General features: G+C 43.7%; 1 protein-coding gene and 1 long non-coding RNA gene across 5 annotated transcripts in view; both read left to right on the plus strand.

Annotated features, from left to right (window-relative positions):
* The window catches only part of LOC143216805 (uncharacterized), a 67,493-nt gene that overhangs the window by 2,236 nt on the left and 45,089 nt on the right, over window positions 1–20,168 (plus strand). The gene's annotated exons all lie outside the window — the stretch shown is intronic.
* Window positions 1,902–15,093, plus strand: LOC143216804 (uncharacterized). Its single transcript, XM_076440227.1, has one exon. The coding sequence runs from the start codon at window positions 2,120–2,122 to the stop codon at window positions 3,365–3,367; it is 1,248 nt and encodes a 415-aa protein (XP_076296342.1). The 5' UTR covers window positions 1,902–2,119; the 3' UTR covers window positions 3,368–15,093.

Consider the following 20,168-nt stretch of genomic DNA (forward strand, 5'->3'; position numbering starts at 1 on the left):
GACAAAGTCATTAAAATTTCGAAAAAGTCATCCTCAAGAATTCTTATAAAATTCGGAATTGTTCGGTATTTATTAGCCTTCAAATAACTATGTACTTCAATGCAAAACAGATATTTGATAGCGTAAACGGCACCTTTCTTCACGCTTGAAACATTCAATTTAATGTTCCGAGACTGTAATTACTGTATGCGAGCAACTAAAAGTTAACGGTAAACGAAAGACGCTTTTGTTGGAAATGAAAATTCTCGAAACTGAATTACATTTCTGCCTGTACCGACATATATAGCCCATATCATAAAATTCTTTTGAAAATCTTATAATAATGGGTTTTGTAAACTGAGCCGGTTTAGGGTATGAAGGGTTAGCAAAACTACCTTCGAGTTCTCGTCGTAGCATAGACCGTAATAGGCTTTCAATGTCCGATACAATAAAGAGAGGTAATTTGGGAATTACAGGAACTGTTCCTTAGTTTCTTGAAGCGGCGAGCGCGTACAAGAAGGTCGTCTAAATGACGGATAATAATAGAATCCTGGATGGAGAAGGGTGTAAGGGCTATTGCAGGTGGCGGAAACGTCGAACGTCGTTTCAGTGTTGACGTATTAATCCTGTTAGGACACAATAGCGGGAAACAATGGCCATGGGCAAAGTTTATCCGATTTACACAGCCGGGATTGCCCCTCACCTCCTCCGCCCCTACCATAAACCACCGTCGGTGCTCGTTACCCTTACCGTTGCCAATTATCCTTCCGAAGTCCGTTATTTACGTTAATTGTGGGGAAGTCATTATTAGGGTTACTTACAGCTGTTTCCTGGAACTGCGGATCTGCGAGAATGCCTTTCGCCAACCTTGCATTGTTAATTGTCTGACGCGAGTTTTGTAGGACTGATACTAAAAGTATTTCAACCCTCAACCCTATATTTCTGATCACTCTGGACTGCTTTCTCTGGACTGCACTCCTTTATGCGTTTATGAAGAAATTGGCTGGGTGAAATATAAAACAGTAAAGGATTGGAAAAATTTAAGAAATCAATTTTTATTTTATTCCTGCTTCCTGATCACTGAACAGCGGATTTTATGCATTTACGACAAAAGCGAGCAGGTGTAATTTAAAGCAGTAAAAAGATTAGAAGAATTTAAAACTAGAAAATGTAGAAAATGATTTTGAACTAGCTCAGTGTCTTCGCACAAAATACTGTAGCTGCTGAATAGATGGCAGCACCTTGATAGAAGCGAATGCAGAATGTCCGGCGAAAAGGGTGCAAAGCTGAAGGCCGAAATAAGGCGCGCCCTAGAACAATTCGAGATCGCTGGATCTTTACGGTTCGATCAAGTTCGGGCAAACAAGAGCGGTTAGGGCAAGAGGTAGCATGAGCGGGAGCATCAACAAAGGGCATTTATCCCCTTTCGTTCGCATGTGAGCGAGCAAATCGGTCCCCGCGGAGTGAGAGTGTCTCCGCGATCTAAGGGAGCGAAAAAGCCGTCTCTCGAGTTCGTAAGAGAACGAGAGTAAGAGAGGGCGAGAGAAAGAGAGAGAGAAAGAGAGAGAGACAGGCTGTGCCGTAAGAGGCGTAGAAATGCAGCAATCACGTTTGGATTTGTTTGTATACGCGGGCTCGCAGTTTCTCGGGGGATAGTTGCGACTGCGCTCCCCACTACCGCAGAATTCTCGATCGGCCACCTTCGAAATCCCTGCCCTCGCCTTAACCACGCGTTGTTTGCACTGTTTGCTGTCAAACATTGGCCGCAAAACATTATGGTGGGGGTCGCTCTCCCAGCCAGTGGAGAGCCTGCGATCTGCCTCGCCATTGGCTGGTATTCCCCCGCTCTAGCTCACCGGTAGCTCGGTGGGCGTGACCTTAGCGTACCTATAAATACGGCGCGCGACGCCGATGACGGCACCTACGCGTCTCGTCTTCGTCGGAGTAACATCTATCGTAGCTCGTGAGACACGCAAACCATTTTTACGTGAGGACTTGTAACAGTTTTTCTCGTGAACACAGTGCTGGTGTGATTCCCGTGAACAAACCTCTGTGAACAATTACCGAACAGTGCTATTCGTTCGTCACGCACCTGGCAAGCATTTTGCAAGGTCTATAAACTGAAGTGACTCGAAAAAGCATGGTGAACATGGAAGGTTCCGGCGAGCAGCGGACAGTCGCAGCCTCTTCGCCGCCGGCGACTCCTCTGAACAGCAGCTTCAGCATCCGCAGCATCCTCCCAGAAGCCTACGCGTGCACTCCGGAACCAGCTGAAAGTGGATCAGCTTCGCCAACCGTGAGCCACGTAGACGACAGCTCAGACTCTAGCGATCTCGACGTGACCGGAGACGGTGGCACGGATACTCCTCCGTTAGATTGCTCCACAACCGCGGCAGCTTCCGTCAATACATCTGCGGAATCCAAGGACTCTAAGGACTCCAAGGACGACGGCAAGAAGAAGAGCGAGAAGCCGCCGTACAGCTACAACGCGTTGATCATGATGGCGATCCGTCAGAGCCCTGAGAAGCGTCTCACCCTGAACGGCATCTACGAGTACATCATGCGCCACTTCCCCTATTACGAGAACAACAAGCAAGGTTGGCAGAATTCGATCCGGCACAATCTCTCGCTGAACAAGTGCTTCGTCAAGGTGCCTCGCCACTACGACGACCCCGGCAAGGGCAATTACTGGATGCTGGACCCCAGCTCCGAGGATGTCTTCATCGGAGGAACCACTGGAAAACTGCGCAGGAGGACTACGTCGAATCACAGAACCAGAATTGCTACCCTGAAGAGGAGCCTCGTGTTCGGTGGTTACCCACCGTCGATCTCCGCGTCGTCGTGGCAACCGTCGGCCTATACGATGTCGTATCTGCAGAGGGCTGCTGCAGGGTATTCGTCGTCCACTGGAGCATACGCCATCCCCGCAGGCTATACTCCTGGTTTGATATCCGGCGCTGGACCCAGCCCATCCAGCAACAGCCTCCCCTGCAAACCGCAGCCGCTCCCAGCAACCGCGGCACCTTCTGCCCATGCACACTACCCCATGGACAGGCTTCTACAACCACCCATCGCCGGATACGCCACCGGCATTCCCGTCTCCAGCCATTCGTACGACTTCTACGCAACGCTCAGATCCCTCGCTGCTCATCAGCAACATCACGCCACAGGGGTCATCTTCGCGCACAACCAACACCTCAGATATCATCAACCCACCCTCCTCGGACAGATGCCCACCACTTCATCCCCCGGAAGCAGCCCAGAACGCATGTCTCCGCACTCGCCCCCCATCACGATATGCAACTCTTCCCAGCAGCCCAGGTCCATGCAACACTCCACTCCTCAGCTTCTCCTGAAGCCTATTACTGTGCTCACCGGGAGACATTGATTTGATGTGGTCCTGATTTGTTAAGGACCCAGAGCTCGAGGAAGCTGCTGGTACAGTTGAAGACGAGTGAGAACTGTTCACTTCGGCAGTGTTATACGGACTTGTATTTTGTCAGTGTTAGACGAACTTTGTTGCTTTGTCAGTGTCTCATAACGTGGAAGACCGACGGCGCAAGGGCTAGGTGAGCGAGACCCGAAGTTCTTTTGCGAATCCCACGTTATTAGACATTGACAATAATTGTGAGAGCGCTTGAGAATTCGTGCTAGTCATTACATCTCGGTAGCACCATAGATCGCGTGGATTAATTGTAAATCGAATGAACAATTGAACATAGAGAATCGAAGGATTGAGCATCGTTTCGTAACCCATCTTCCTGTGGGATCGTCTTTGTAAATATGTTTTAAGAATTGATAGACGTTGAAAACATCTCAATACCGAGAAATGCGTACTGTGGAACGATGTGTGATTTATGCGATCATGGTAGAGCAATATATTATATATATATAGATATCGTTGTAAATATTTTGTCCATCTAGATGATCTCTCTGGTCGTCGATCGAAGACCGCCAACTATTACGATTATAATGACGATGCCTGGTGTGTGTACTTGTGTAACGTGCGATACGAGTATATCGCGAGGCTGATTTCTTTCGCGGTCGGGTATCGTCGGCTACTTTATGCAATTCTTTACATTCGAGAAAGATTGTTACTCGTACACGCATGGATTTTGTATATGTATATACCTATGTATATGTACATATGGAGAACGTGAATATGCGTAAGTGTATGAACGTCTAATAAATGTTCAGACCTTTCATAGAAAATTTTTCTGTACTTCGTTATTCAACGCCGTTTCCCTCGCACCCCTCGCAATCCTTGATAAAACATTCTTCGTGGTCTTCTGAAAAGATCTCTAACAATTAGGTTTCAATCGGTCTTTTACTAACCCTTAAAAATTTCTGCATCATTATTCAAAATATTGTTTACTTTATCAAATATCCATAAAATGAAAAAGATCATATAGAATGGAATTATTCAAGGCCGGAAGAAATGTTTCATTTTCGAGTTAAAATAGCTCCATGTGTAAAAAGTTAATTTCTTCTCGATTCAAATAATTCTTTTCAATGATATTTAAACTATCCTCTTGATCCTTCTGATCTTTCTGCTTGAAGTTTCTTTTCCGGACTCCAGATGATCGATCAAAGAAGATGTAGACAGTTTCTGCGTAAAACGATTGAAGTACGCAGTCGTTGATCTTGATATTACTCTACACGACTTCTTCAAGTTTCTTTTCTCGATTTACGAAGATCGATCACAGGGTTGCTGGATGGATTTCCTGTTTGAAAAGTTGAAGTAAGCACGTTTCGATGAATGTTCTTCATTTCATTTCTACGACTTCTTTTTTGCATACAAATCAACGAAGTGCCAATCGAGCCGCTGCTCCAAATTGTCATCGCCCACAGTCTCCTGAACACGAACAATTTTCGTCACGTCTATCTCTTATTCAAGAAGATCGATCGAAGGCTGTCTCGACAGTTTTTTTGTTTGCAAAATTGAGATACTCTCGCTGTCCCCAATTTTTCTACTTCGAGTTTCTTTATTCAAGACGATCGATCGAGAAAGGTCTGGTCGGTTTTCTACAGAGAATTGCTCCAATTTGCTTGATCTCGTATGGTCGATTAAACGTCTGATCTTTTTTCTCTCGACAGTGATACGTATTGTTTCTCATCTTTAGTGGCCAGAGCTTCGAACTCTGTCGGTGACAACATAATAAATTTCGTAAAACACGTAGCGCGAAGTCTTGTCGACGGCGATCGTAAAAGTAACAGGCAGAACCCGCCGGCTGTCAAAACACGGGCGAGAATAAAAGTTTCTCTCGGCAGAGTCAACGGATAATGGTGGACCGGAGCAAGCGAGGTCGGGCCCTTCGAAATAGGAAATTGCTTTACTGCTCCAATATAACCATAAACCATCTTTCGGCGACCTTCACGAGCGTCCTCGTCCTTTGGTTACACACAACCTTTTTCCAGCACCTACACTCTGCTCGTCGAATAAAACCGTTCTCGAACCGGACGTCTCCTTCGGCAACCTTCTTCTTTAACCCTAAAGTGAGTCTTATGTTGTTGCAGTGTTTTCTGAAGATTGGTTGGATGGTTGATTGCACGGTGGTTAACTGCATCTTTAATGTTAGGAAGGATCTCGAGGTTTGGTAAATTGTATGAACTGTGGATTTTCTTTTTTATGCCGTTGCAGTGTCTTTTGTAGATTCATTAGATGGTTGTTTTAGGCGACGTTGATATTGTTCGATGGTTAACTCCATTTTTAATACACGAAGACGAGATTTCAGGATTGGGTAAATCGTGTGAAATGTGGATTGTGGATATTGTTGCAGTGTTTTCTGAAGAATGGTTGTTTTAGGAGACTATAATATTGTAGGATGTTTAACTCCATTTTTAATACAGGGAAGACTTGATTCCAAGATTGGGTAAATCGTGTGAAATGTGGATATTGTTGCAGTGTTTTCTGAAGAATGGTACTTTTAGGACACATTGATATTGTACGATTGTCAACTCCATGTTTAATACAGGGAAGACTTTATTTCAAGATTGGGTAAATCGTGTGATTTGTGGATTGTGGATTTTGTCGCAGTGTTTTCTGAAGAATGGCACTTTTAGGACACATTGTGATATTGTACGATTGTTAACTCCATGTTTAATACAGGGAAGACTTTATTTCAAGATTGGGTAAATCGTGTGAAATGTGGATTGTGGATTTTGTCGCAGTGTTTTCTGAAGAATGGTACTTTTAGGACACATTGTGATATTGTACGATTGTTAACTCCATGTTTAATACAGGGAAGACTTTATTTCAAGATTGGGTAAATCGTGTGAAATGTGTATTGTGGATATTGTTGCACTGTTTTCTGAAGAACGGTTGTTTTAGGATACGTTGATATTGTTCGATGGTTAACTCCATTTTTAATACAGGGAAGACTTGATTCCAAGATTGGGTAAATCGTGTGAACTGTAGATTGGATGTTGTGTTGCATTTTTTTCTGATTTTCTGGTGGTCGGTTAGATCGAGGGGGTGAATGTTTGCACAGTTGGTGCACCGCCCGAAGGAGCTAGGCCAGTTTTCACGTGGGCCCGAATACAAAAGTGTGTGTTGTTGCCTCGGTACGAGGCGGCCGCTCGATATTGGTATGATGCATTGAGACAATGAGGCGTAAATAAGATAATGGCGTGCGCTCGCGTACGTCCAACGGGGGATTTAAGCGTTTGAAGGGCCGAGAAAAGCAGACGGCAGAGAGACAGAGAGAACAATACCGATTAGGATCGGTAGATGAGATTGTGACCCGCGCAGCCTCTCCACTGACAGACGCGTTTTGCATTCTTATATCTTTAACCAACATCGACGCTGCGCTTCAATCACACGGAATTGCCACTACACCTCTTACACGCGCTGCTCTGAACTAAATATTACAGTACACTCCCTATAACGTGATCAAAATCATGTTTCAAAGCACTGTATATCTGTCTTTTACGTGGTAGTACGTGTACAGCATTTTTAAACAATTTATTGTACGTTTATTGATATATTAAAACATACGTCCAACACTTTGCTGTTTTTTAAATTAAATTGTAGGATATAAAAGAAATGTCGTACCTAATTGTTTGATCTTTTTCACATCGTCTCAATTGTCGTAATTTTGTCAACGATTTATTTTTGACACTGTGACACACTGAAGCATCGTATGATTGCAACACCAGTGTTCCTAACGCGTCGACTGGCCATGTTTCTTAATCGTAAGAATACGTCAGGCCCCGCAGGTTACTGCGCGTTATCATTGTACCGATAACAGATGACAGCGATACATAAAGCAAAACTAAACGAATATTGCATAGCATCACGTAGTTGAAGGGGACAGTAAACACTTGCGTGGTCAATTGCTCCAAGTGGCAAGTGGTGCTATGTGCGTGTAACTTCTCCGTGCGTGATAGATATTCTTCTCTAGTTATGTCGAGAAAATTGAATTCGTCGCTCGCCTTTCTCATTAAATTAGTCGCCTGACAAATCTATCGAACGTGGTTCGCCTTGATCCCCTCATCAAATTCGTACAAAATCATTTTATTGAGAGAAATGGTTTATTCACGAGTCTATGATAAAATATTGTTTGCATAGCTCGAAGAGATAACTCCTCCAACTCTGATTTTCTTTCATGCACTGAGAAAAAAATCCTGTCGAAACAAAAAAGATATATGTTGATTCAATAAGATGTACTATTGAATAGTGCCAATATCATATGAACTTATTTTAATATTAAATACTATTGAATTTCAATAGCAAAACTCATTTCCGCCAATCATATAAGCGAATAGCTTGACATCAATGTTTTCAGAAAAATAAGATATGGCCTCAAACCAATTCCAGTATAAATCAATGCATTTCTCAAATTTTTTTAACAACATATCTGATTGAAGGAAAAAGAGAAATATTTTCAATCATTTCATGATAGACAATTCAAATACATCACGATTTGCTTCTAAATTTCATACTATTGAAAAGAATACATTGATATTCGTCGAAGTAAAAAAATTACAATAACACGCGTGTTATTGAAGTAACTACTTTTTTTTCTCAGTGTGGAAAATTGAACTGTCTATGGTGGGTTGAACATTAAGAACAGCTTTTTACGATTTTGATAGTAGCGAGTACACGAAGTTGTCTGTGGAAGTTTGCATGATCTTTTTTCAATTATATCAGGGTCTGCGAAACGTGTAAAGATCGTAAGTGTTCCTAGCATTTTAGTAAGCAGTCGGTAACTCGCTGAATCACTTTGCGCTATTACATTATTGTCGATGTCGTCAGCGTTATTCGCAGAGTCGCTGACTAGGGTTGCCGTGATGTCTTTCAGAGCCCTTGTAATACCATTTCACTAATGCCGCATGATTGCCGGGTTATCTATAACGGTTACGCTTTAAAATCGTCGTGTTCTTGTATCGCGACCATTGTCCTCTCTTCGAGATCCAACGTCAACCCTTCGCAAACCGTGTCGAATCGTGTGTGACATCAAGACATTCTTCATAAACAATTCCTTTAAAAATTGTGGCCTATTTCAGGAATAATCATAGAAAATATTTTCCATTTCGATTCAACCTGGACAGAGAATTCTATATCAAGACATTATTCACAAGTAATTCCTTTAAAAATGGTGGCACTAGTTCGGAAATAATCTTGGAAAATATTTAGCATTTCAATCCAACCGGTCCAGGAAGCTTCAATGGTGGTTTGGGAATTTTGGGGTACGGAAGCAGGATTGCTCGAAGAACGACGATCTCCACCATAGCTACGACCACCTCCATACCACAAACGTTGCAGGCCCCCGGTTGCATGCAGCTTCATCTGCCCCCTCTTTCATTTCTTCCCCTGCTCAGCCGCGGACGTTTATGGAGAGAAAGGAATAGTCTGGTTTCGCAGAGCAGAGGGTTTCCTCTTACCGCAGGGGTAGATGTGCCCACGGAGAAGGAGAGGTGGCTACCAGGCGAATTTCTGGCCTATGGGGGACCCCGCTTCAGCATCATGGTGGTTGATTTGCGGTTTATCCCGAGTACGTTCCGACATTTCGCTCGTTGTTCGCACCTTTGCCAGACACGGATTCGAAGCTGTTGATCACTTCAATTACTTTGTGAAGAGTATCGTGAACAATCATTTCTTTCGTTGAATCGCGGGGTTGTGGTATGTTGTACATTAATAGTGATGGTGAATTATCATTTTGTAAAATAAACAATTATTCAATAAACATAGGTGTGATGTTTAGAAACTTGTCGCGACGAGGAGGATGCTTTATTCGCGAAGTTTTGCGAGCGCCGTCGAATGGGATCAGTTCCTCGGTATTTAGAATTTGAAATAGTATGATAGTAGGCATCGGTAATGGCGCGTAGGGTATGTTGACGTGGCACTTTGATTGCGGCCAATTTCGTGGAAGATTCAAGGATAGCACGAGTAGCAAAGCAGCAAAGTACGCTGTTGCTGTCGTCCACGCACACATGACGTAAGGCCCCGCGTACCTATAGTATGTAAGTAGCGGTATATACGTGCTGTCGTTCTGGATGACTCGGTTAATTTATTTAAGCGGGGAAGAAGGGTTACTCCAGAGAGACAGAGAGAGATAGAGGGGGGGAGAGAGAGAGAGAGAGAGAGAGAAGACGCTCGACCGCCAACAGTGCCATATTTCTCGCCACCTCCGCATAGTTGGTAGCAATTACGAGCTCGCGATTATTCGTCTGGAGTGAACCAGTTTGCGGGCTTTCAGTCGCGTCGCCTTTACTCGCTGCGACGCCCACTTTTCGTCCAGCTATGTCTCGGCGAATGTTTCTTCATCTCAATCGACGGGGATTACCTTCTCCGATCAAAATCTTGCCGTTCTGCTCGATCCTTTTGAAATCGCGCACTCCGAAAATCCGAAAGCAAGTGGCTCGAGGTCGTCCACGTTGCAACAAATAAGATAATCATTGCATCGTACTTTGCACCGTTTATTATCTACGATTTACTTCTTCGAACCGATGGATGGATCGAAAGAAACTAGCAAATCCACGATCCTCTGCTGCCACTTTGAAACAAATAAGATTACAATCACATTTTTCTTGAACCGGCGGATGGTTAAAAAGAAAGAAGTGTCTCAAGTTCTTCCACGATTTTCTCCTGCCACTTTGCAACAAATAAAGACACAATAATTGTATTGCTCTCTGCACCGTTCAATCGCTACGATTTATTTCCTTCGACCGGCGGATGAACCGAAAGGAATTCTTCTTTAGGAAGCGAACAATTAAAACACTATCGACTTTTTCCTCGTGAATGGCCGCCGCCAGCATTAACCGCTTCGCTCCACCAATTCGCTCATCTTTCCTCATTCCCTCCGTTCATTCTTTCCAGACTATCTTCCGTCCTTACAACGGCACACATAGTAGCCGCTCATTCATCCAACCATCCGATGACCGTACCATTCATTCATTCATTCGTTTAATACTTTTGTGTCACACGAAGATACGGGTCTTCTGTCGTGGCTGGCCCGCGCCATGGGAACCTTCTAACTGTTTTGCATAACGTGATTAATCCAATCCCGTCGCCCACTTTTCCTATAGGGTATGAATCACGTTTCGGTGAATCACATTTTCGGCCGCACATAAACACATTTTGCAGGGACACATGCAAGAAATTAGAAGAAAAATGAATGTACCACCTTGACGAGGTAATTCCAGAAAGCTCGTAACTTAATTACACCGTCGAGCAATTGCACAGTGTCCAGCAGCATGGCACGGTGAATTAGCATAATGCCCATTGGTGGAGCGACGCGGACCGACGACGTATCCATTGAAACGCAGAAAAGAGCAAACGATGCGCGTGATGAACGCGATAGATGGAAAACCGGGTTGCGGGGGATGGAGGAGGGGATAAAAGAGAGGAGAAGAACGAAAGAGAGGAAAGAGGAGGGAGGAGGAGAGACGGTGTTTTTAAAAGGAGTCGCCGAGGAAGGGATAAACGATACGGCCGGAAATGTGTCGTGTCGCAAAGGCCTAACGACAAAGACACGAGAAGACACACGAGGAAGATGTTCGTAGGCGCTTCATTTGGCTTTATTAGACGGTGGAAACGAGCAGTCCGCTCGTTTAGTTTACACACCAACGAAACCCGGCGAAACCGAGTTTACAGGGTTGCTTATACACACTCTTCGTCTCTCGCGTTCTCGTCCTGTACTGTTCGTCTCCTCCGCGTCGCACCAGCTGACACCGACACGCTCGCCATGATCTTGAATGGCTTCAATTAGCTTCGTTTAGGTCGGCAATTGTTTCTTGAGAATTCCCGTAGAAAGCTTCTTCTAGCTGAGCGACGAAGAATTGCGGGGTTTGTTCGGCGACAAGGTGGGGGTGCGATGGGGTGGAATATGATCGACTGTGGAGAAACCGTGGAATCAGGTATACCGAACCATCTCGCGTTTGTGTTATTTCTTCGCGATTTTTATGAACGCTTGAAAATAGAGTATACTCCGCAAAATCGGAACCGAGAGGTTGTTGATCTTTGAACTCTTGTAACTTCGTGTAAAAATTCCCGGCTCATTTTGGAGGGTGAAGTCTCTACTCTTTCATTTTATTCAGACATCTCTTAAACCCAGATCGTTTTCATTTTATGTAATCTTTTTTTACATTCGGCGCATAAAATTTTTTTGCAATTCATAGAATACAGACGAGTTTAATAAAATATTAATGGTGAATCGAGAGAAAGGAAGTAAGAGGAGAAAAGAATCCTGATGAAGACGGTGGCGAAGCGGTTAAATATTATGAGATTTAAGTAGTACCGAACGGACTGCTGGCCTAAATGGTGGGTCGTTAGAGGCGCGGGAGACAAAAAGGGAGAAAGTGAGAATACAAAGGCACACACCAGCCCTGATTGCACTTTAATTCACCTTCTCCTTTCTTCGTTGCCTGTGGTCTATTCCAGGGCTTGAGCACGAACGAGTCAGAGGTTTAAGCAGGAAGTTGTACCCTGAGGGAACGAGTCTCGGCTTTCATTGGCGAGAAAATTTTTTTTTATTGTCTCGTTTGGTGCACTTAAATGTTCTACTACAGATTCAGCGTTCTCTGGTTAAGAGAAACGCATTGCTGGTCACAGGAAGACCTGTAATCTTAAACCGTTTCACTGCCCGGTGGATTCCGCTGTCTTTTCAATAAGAATTAAGTACGACTGGGCTTCTGTATAATGGACCAATTTGCCCGAGGATATTTGTTCTTTGATTTTATTGTTATTCCAATTTAAAAGATTCGATCATAATTTTAACGGGTTCTGCTTATTCCTTCGAAATCAAATATTGGTGGACGTTGAAGGATCAAATAAAACGAGATAGAACGGAAGCCTAACGCTGCGCAAACAGCTCCGCGTTGACCTATTGCGCCAAGTAATTAACCTCTCCCGCTTGGCGGCTCTTTTTAAGGTTTCCTCGTTTGAATGCTTGAATTGAAACACTTCCGACAACGTGTGCAACGCGAAAGGAAACACGATCACTGTATGGGCTTTCGGTTTCAAGCTTCACGGAGCAGCGATTCCGTAACTTCTCTTAAAAAATCTTATTAGTTACCATAAATATGCTCGAAGCATACTGAAAATTGGGTCAGCGCGCCGGAAATTCCAGAAAATCAGTAGCGTTTGATAGCAGCAATAATCCCGGACGTGTTAAGACTCGCGATGAAGATTCTGGACAGATTCTAACGAAAATGTACACAGCTGTGCAAAAGAAAGAAGTGCCCAGTATAATTACAAGATATAATGAAAAACACTATCTTTATTTATTAGGTTGTCCCAAAAGTTTCTTCCGGAATGTGATCCTTTCATATTGCTAAATAAATATTAGGTTGTCCCAAAAGTTGGTTTTCGATGCATGCACATAATGCAAATTCATATTAAGAAGTACTAAAATATTAACATAAACATTATCGTATTGTTTGTATTTATTTAGCGACATTAAAGGAACACATTTCGGAAGAAACTTTTGGGACAATCTAATAGAAATTGTATTGTACAGGGTGTATAAAAAGTAATGGACCCCCGTTGAATCTCCGGTAAAACTACACCTCTGGATCGGTGGACATTTGTAAGAGAAACTTGCCGCAAAATTGTTTATAAAAGTAAAGTTGTTATTTACATCAACACCTTCCACTCTCTCAGAGGAGAAAAAGTTTGAAAGAAGCCACACGTCGCATTCTACCTTGGTTTTGTTAATGTACAGCTATCGGAGAGCATATAGGCACACAATAGATATAAGTTTTCTCCGTTTTTAGGAAATCACGATCCACAAAAAAGTTCTAATCACTGAAACCGTAAAATAAATCGTCGGGCAAAGGGTTAAGGGTGAAGTTCGACATGGCTGGTTCGGGGATGGGTCAAGGTGAAAGGGGGAGTCGGGAAAAATGGTCGTCGGAGAGAGAATGCAGTGGGTGGCACGCGCCCAATGCCGTTACTTCAATGTATAAACGCTTAACAGGCTCGGCGTAACACGAGACACACCGGAAGGGACGTCAGCCGAGTGTCACTCAGTCATTCAGTCGGCTCCACTCGTTTCGTGCTTGCTCCGCGCTCTTTCTCTCTCTCTCTCTCTCCAGAGGTCCTCTCCTCTCTCGTGCAAAGCGGCAAAGGCGAAATGCTGTTTGTATGTGTACGCATGTACCAGTATATTCGCGCACACCCGTAGATCCCGAAGGATGAGATCAAGTTCCGCGCAAACCGCGATAAGAGGCGAGGGGACCAAGAACATGAGCCTTATCAATTCAACGCGACCCCTCCTCCGTCACACGCTTTCTCTTGAACCACCCCCGACTCGTCAACGCTTCGCGATTTTTATCCTGGATTCGCACAAGTGTCTCACCAGGTACCCGGTGAAACGTCAGACGTTTTCGTGCAACATTCCCCGTAGTCAAACGCTGAAGTTAGGGAGTAAACAGCTTCCGTCCAGTAAACAGGATCAGAAGACTCGCGGACGACATTATTAACGCCGCATTAGGCCAATTCAGTGGAGGTCCGTGTTTTCCAGAAACACAAACCGCCGAAGGGAGGAAGGACAGCGAACAATGGATCGAATTAAAGTCACCCTGGGAAAGTTAGGGGTCAGGACCTCTTTCGCACCGATGCTTCGTCGACTGTTTTATCTACCGGGGCGCTAGTGACTCACGCTAGACTATGATCCTCGAGGCTTGTCGACGTTTGAAGGATACCGAAAGCAGAATTGGTAAATTTTCGCGAACGAACGCGTGGCCGGTTCCAATTGAATCGGTCAATTCTGGAGAGAAAAACGGTGGCATCCGGCGCGCGCTGTGGGGTCAAGTAGACGACCTCGTATCCTGGGTCTTGGTTAGTCCCTTGCCTCATTGACGGCTGCGCCCACGGGTCAAACTCCTTGACTCGCGACCACTACCAGCTGCCCCCTAGACAACGTCCAACAATTATTCTTATCGCGGCTGCGTATGTAGTACGTGTGCCAGCTTCATTCATGGATTCCGCGTTTCCGAGAATCACCGGCTCGTAGTTCTCAATGAATGATGCTATGACTATCGCTCGTGCTTGGAAGCGGAAGGATTCATGGTGACGGAATGCTTCAGCTGTCGAATCACAGCTGAATCTTTTTACTATGAAATTCATACACGGATTATTGCACAATTTTATTTCGAATTTGGTCCCGCTAGTGGAAAATGTATTCCTCAGCCTTTATTAACCCTCATCCGGCCCTCGGTGTCGAATTGACACAGTGATAAAGGATCGATGATATAAAAAAGTAAACAGTTATTTTTCGATGCTTTCTTATTCAAATTGAGATGCGGATCTTCCCGCATTTATGCCTTCTAAAAATGTTCAAAAAAGGATGGTACATAAAATTCGACAGAATTTAACACAATTTTTATCTATTATTATTATATACGGACTGAGGTCCTTTTGTACAAATGTGTACAGTTGTTTAGCAGAACTGACAAAACCCAAAATAAACATAACAAAAAAATATTCTTAATCTAAAATTTACACAAGAAAGCGAGCTAATAAAGGGACAATAAAAAGGGACAATAAAAGGGACAAGTGCGAAACTAAACAAATACATCCCATTCAATATGATTTAACACTTTACCTACCGGAAGCCTATTAATAGGATTTTCAATAATTTTGCTGTACCAAATTACAAAGCATAGAAATTTTCTTTTACATTGCAATCTTAAATGAAACTATTAGATGAGGTTATTGAGGGTGTCTTGTTAGTTCATAATGAAAATTGCTGTTACTATTGATGGTTCCATTAAAAAGTGTTTAGCCATGAACCATAGATTTTTCAAAATTAAGCAATAATCACCGGTCGGTAATATGTTAAGTAGTCGATTATACTCTTGTAGTCACCATGTTTGAAGTTATAATAGGAGTACGAAGTATGCTGAGTATTTATTATGTTTTGGAGTTTTGGTTGAGATCTGCGCAAATTGAAAATTGCATAAACATCCGCAGTCTATTATCAGTTAAAAAAATTATTATATAAAAAAAATCGTAGTTTCGGGAAAATTGATTTACGAATAACAGAGAATAAGGTAGAACTTATTTCGGGGAAACTGTGTCAAATTGACAGGAGGGATGGACGAGGGTTAACGGCTGATTTGCCACAGGGTCGTGTTCCGTGCAAAGAGGGGTGCGCGGCACGATCACGAGAAACGTGTCCGCGGTATAGTGAGCGGTACAGTGAATGTGTTAACCCGTTGCCCATTTGAACAGCTTTTGTGACCCTTTAAAACAAACAGGACGTCGTACGCGGGAACAAAGACCGGAGAAATGAGAACGAAAGAGAAAAAGACGGAGCACGGTACAGGGCGAGAGAACGAAAAAGAGATTTATCGGGTTTAACCCTCTCCTCGATGCTCGATTTCGTATAAGTGGCGCGTATTATACATACAAGTGGAGCACAGCTGTGGAACAAAAAGACCCCTATTATTTTCAGGACTTACGCGACTCTTCACCGGAATTGTTCGAAAGGAACTGGCCACGTTCTTGTTCGACGACAATTACGCGTGATTAGGCGAGCCTGTTGTTCCTCTCGCCAAATGAACAACTAATAAGCGGGGGAACACGATCGATACTATCGCGATTCGTTTTCTATAGATGGTATTCCCACAAATTCATTCATTGTAGTAAACGAGCTTGGCCATTGTTTATCGCACCGAATGACGAAGTTAAATTTCGATCCGAGTTAGAGGAGAGGGTGAAAGATCGACTGTGTCGTGATCGATTAGACGCGGTACCCGCGTGAAGGAAGGGTGACTTTAAGTTTCCTCCGGGCAGATTACTTTTCGCATTAGTTCTGTGGCTGATCGTGAACGGAGCGACACACCCCCGCACGTGGTGGCCACTCTCGAGGATCACAAACCGTAACGACTTCAAATTACTTCCCCTGTTGCCACTATTTTTCTTCATTCGCTTAAACAACCAATAATTCACGGGATATCGCGTTGCAGAGCAGATTTTTCGTTATTCGAATGATACTTGTGAACGAGAACGTTCAACGAAGATCGACAAGACAGATTCGTGTCGAATACAGAATCCAACGACGAGAAAATCATCTCGATTAAGCGCCGTGAGTAATCGCATCGTTGATTCATCAATTAGACTTCCGTGACGGACTACATTGAGACCGTAGACGGTTATGTAAATTCGCGAGTTCCGACATTGAGGTATGAAAAATTAGAAAAAAATGGAGAATGAGAAGGGAAATAAGGAGAAGGGAGAAGTTAGGGCAAGTGGTGGCAGTGTCGTGCGTCTCGGGAACAGTATTCGAGTGCATTAAACAAGCCACTTGTGCCGGTCCCTCATTCTCATGAGACGCGCGGGCGCACGTGGACAAACGTCGGTCCGTGCATATCGCGTGGTTATGCACCGACAACAACAACGACAACCGTCGATGACAACGACTTCGTACAATTGTGTGCGTAGTGCCGCTACCAGTGACGTCGTCGCGTGCGTCCTCTTCGTACGAGAACAAGCATTGCTTACTTACATATAGCAGACTATACATATCTGTGTTTCCTGCGGCAGTGGCTCGCGAGTGGGCGCCCCTCCAGCAATTTCTGCGTACAAACAAAGCCTGCTGGGCTACCGTAAAATGCGTCTCCGTGCTTAAACGGCCGATCAACGGCACGCCGAGGAAATTTGTATGGCCTTCGTTCTTGTCAAATTCGTTAACGTTTCCCTTTGCCAGCGGCTCGCCCCTGCTTTCTACTCGCGACGCCGCGCCGCGCGTGCTCCGTTTCCGCTCGACCACACTCTCCTCCTTCGTCAGCACTGTTATTGGCGGACGTGGAGTTTCTTCAAATCTTCACGTAAATGCAGGAAAATCTACTGTGGCTCCCACTAATATTTCGACACTCTCAAAAAGACGATAACTTTTTTTAATATTCGGCCTTTGAACTTTCTGGAGAAGTTAGGAATATTTTCAAAATTACAATCAGTCGGAATTGTAGAGAAAATACTAAGAGATGCATTTTACGACGTGCAATTTGATTCAAAAATTTTGTTCCAATATTAACCCTTGGCGTTATCTCGCCTTTACATTATCTAGGTGCACGGTAGTGCACCAGCCAAGTTCTTGCACTAGCTCCTTTTACACGAAACAACTTAGCCGTTTTTTAGAGGCTTATAACTCGGCACTGGAGGCAGATGGAGAGATGTAATTTCGTACAGTTGTTAAATGCTATCATGTCTCAATATTGACAAAGCATTAATCTTCCAACATTAGTAGGTTCCGAGATATAGGACCTCAAAAATCGTTAAATTTGTCACTGACTGACTGACTGACTGACTGACTGACTGATAGATCATCAAAACCTTTTGGGTACTTCCCATTGTTTATTCCCATTGGCCGTTACTTTTTAAACCAATGACCATAAAAGGTGTTCGGTGGCGGACAAGTTTGAATAATTTAGCCCTCCATGTAATTCATTAAAAATTAAATAGCGTTCTATTTAACTAATTTTTCAAACGCTTTTTTCAGTATTGCAACAGGTATTTCTAAGCTAACGAACTTGGCCGTATTTTGGTTGATCTCACAACTTTTTACGGCCATAAGAACTTGGCTCCTGTTTACAGAATGTTTTTGTTGGGATTAAATATATCCGTATCTAATCAATTACCAAACATTTAGGTATTGTACGAGTTATTATACCGAATCATAGGGAATGGAAATATTCTAGATTGGTAGAAACGTTTAATTTTCCCGTTAAAATAGCTCTGAAGGGTTATAAAATTGATTGTCTTTTTAAGAGTGTCCCCTTCATTAACGGGAGTCATTGTAGATACGTTCAGTGGATCAGCAATAAAGAATTAATTCAAGACTTCGATACAAACGGTAATGAATTTTTCTACGAACATGTGTTTCTCGGTAAGAAACGGAGGAATCCAATTGGCGGGTCGCCTGGCACAATGAACGGGGCTTAAAGGTAGAGGACTGAGCATTCACGGGAGGAATTAGCGGTTGCTTTGGAAGCGCGGACACCCCATGGTGCCATCAAAAGAGTTACAGGCCTTTCGCACCTCGACACGGGGGATTACATGCCATAAAATAAATCCTCCTGCACCCCCCGACGTCGCTGCTCTTGTGACCTTAGATTATAATGTTTTGCTCACGCATGCTTCAACGTCCATGAAGAATCTCCTTCCACTTTTTTCTGTCCCGGTCTTTTTACTAGCCGGGGAATCGAAAGCGAGCATTCGTAATGGAACTTTTCGAGTAGGTATCCTGCCTGGGATGATCGATTATGATCGGCGGACTCCGGACTTTTATGCAAATTATTTCGTTCCTTCCGAAAAACAGGACCGGTCATCGAAATTCGTACAAGGAAATTGCTGTTGGTAAAAATATGAATGAATTTTGTAGGGAAAAATTGTGAAGCAGAAGTAATCAGTTTGTCGGCGAAGGAGCCACGATTCTGCCGTTTGCGGGAAAAAGAGACGACGATGGCGGCCAACGGAATTCAGAGGGGGTCGTGACTTTTGTCGTTTTTAATTGATTAATCGCTCACGCTATTACGTGATTATCATGGCTTCTCGAGAAGTCTCCTAGAGGGGGGGGGGAGGGATGGCGGAGAAGGGGGGCCGTTTTTCGGCGGACAGAAGACCGTCTTCCTGTCGCGTGGCCCCCACGTTATCTTGTTTTCTCGTCTCCCTTCGCTAGAATTAACCTCTACATTGGGATTAAAAAGCGGATATATTAATTTGTCTGTTTCTTACTCGCTCTTCCTCGTAAAACGCCACTAGCTAAACCGTGTTCTCGAGGAATGCAAGCGAGAAGAAGAAATATAAATGATCAAATAGTTCACAAATTCAACAAACAAATGATTGAACATTGAAAGTTTGTTTCTCCTTTCAACGACGAAAGGAAACTCGTCGAATAATGTGTGGAATTTAGAAAATCGCTGTCCATATTGAGTCATCTGTTTCCTAGTATGTTCGACGTAGAAAATCACAACAGACTTTGAGACGGCGACAACTTCGAGATCAATCTCCATCGTTCCCCACAATGGAGTGACACTTCTCCGAGCACGTTTGCGAGGGCACGGCTCACGCCGGTCTAACGTGAATTTGCATACGAATGTGTTCTCGTGATAAAGACAGAAAAGTTGGACGTCGTCCGTAACTAATCGTCCCGTTGCCTTCGGCTATTCGTCTCGAGGAACTCTTTCTTCGGCGTTTCTTCTTTCTTCAATATCGTTTCCCGTTATAGTTTTGTTTCGCTCGCGTCGCGCAGACACCGAGTCGCTCTTCAACGCTTTGAACATTTCCTTACAGACGGATAATTACATTACTGAACTTGAGTAATTACAATGAATTTAATTACATACTTTTTATTCTCTTTGTTTCATTCTGCAAAACAGTGAACGTCACAAGTGAACGAACATTATCGAGTTTAGTAGACTATGATTGTTCGTCGTGGATGAACTAGTAAATTAATCACAGTCTAGGTTGCCCAGACATTAACAGGGCGAATAAACGAAGAATGTTTGGAACCAGCTTGAGAATCGTGAATGGAGGTTGGTTCCCATTACGTGAATGGATCAACGAGGTCAGATCTCGTGGCATTTGACTTTTTCGTCAGGAGGTCGGCCCGGTTCGAGCTAAGAAAGTCATTTCTTCTGTCATTAATCGTTCCCCGAGAGCCCTTATCTAAATTGATTGAGTAACCACCAGACGAGAACCGTCAGTATTACATTACAATTTGCTACTGATTCTCATCAAT

Source organism: Lasioglossum baleicum, chromosome 16, assembly GCF_051020765.1.
Source record: "Lasioglossum baleicum chromosome 16, iyLasBale1, whole genome shotgun sequence".
In the NCBI taxonomy this organism is placed as follows: domain Eukaryota; kingdom Metazoa; phylum Arthropoda; class Insecta; order Hymenoptera; family Halictidae; genus Lasioglossum; species Lasioglossum baleicum.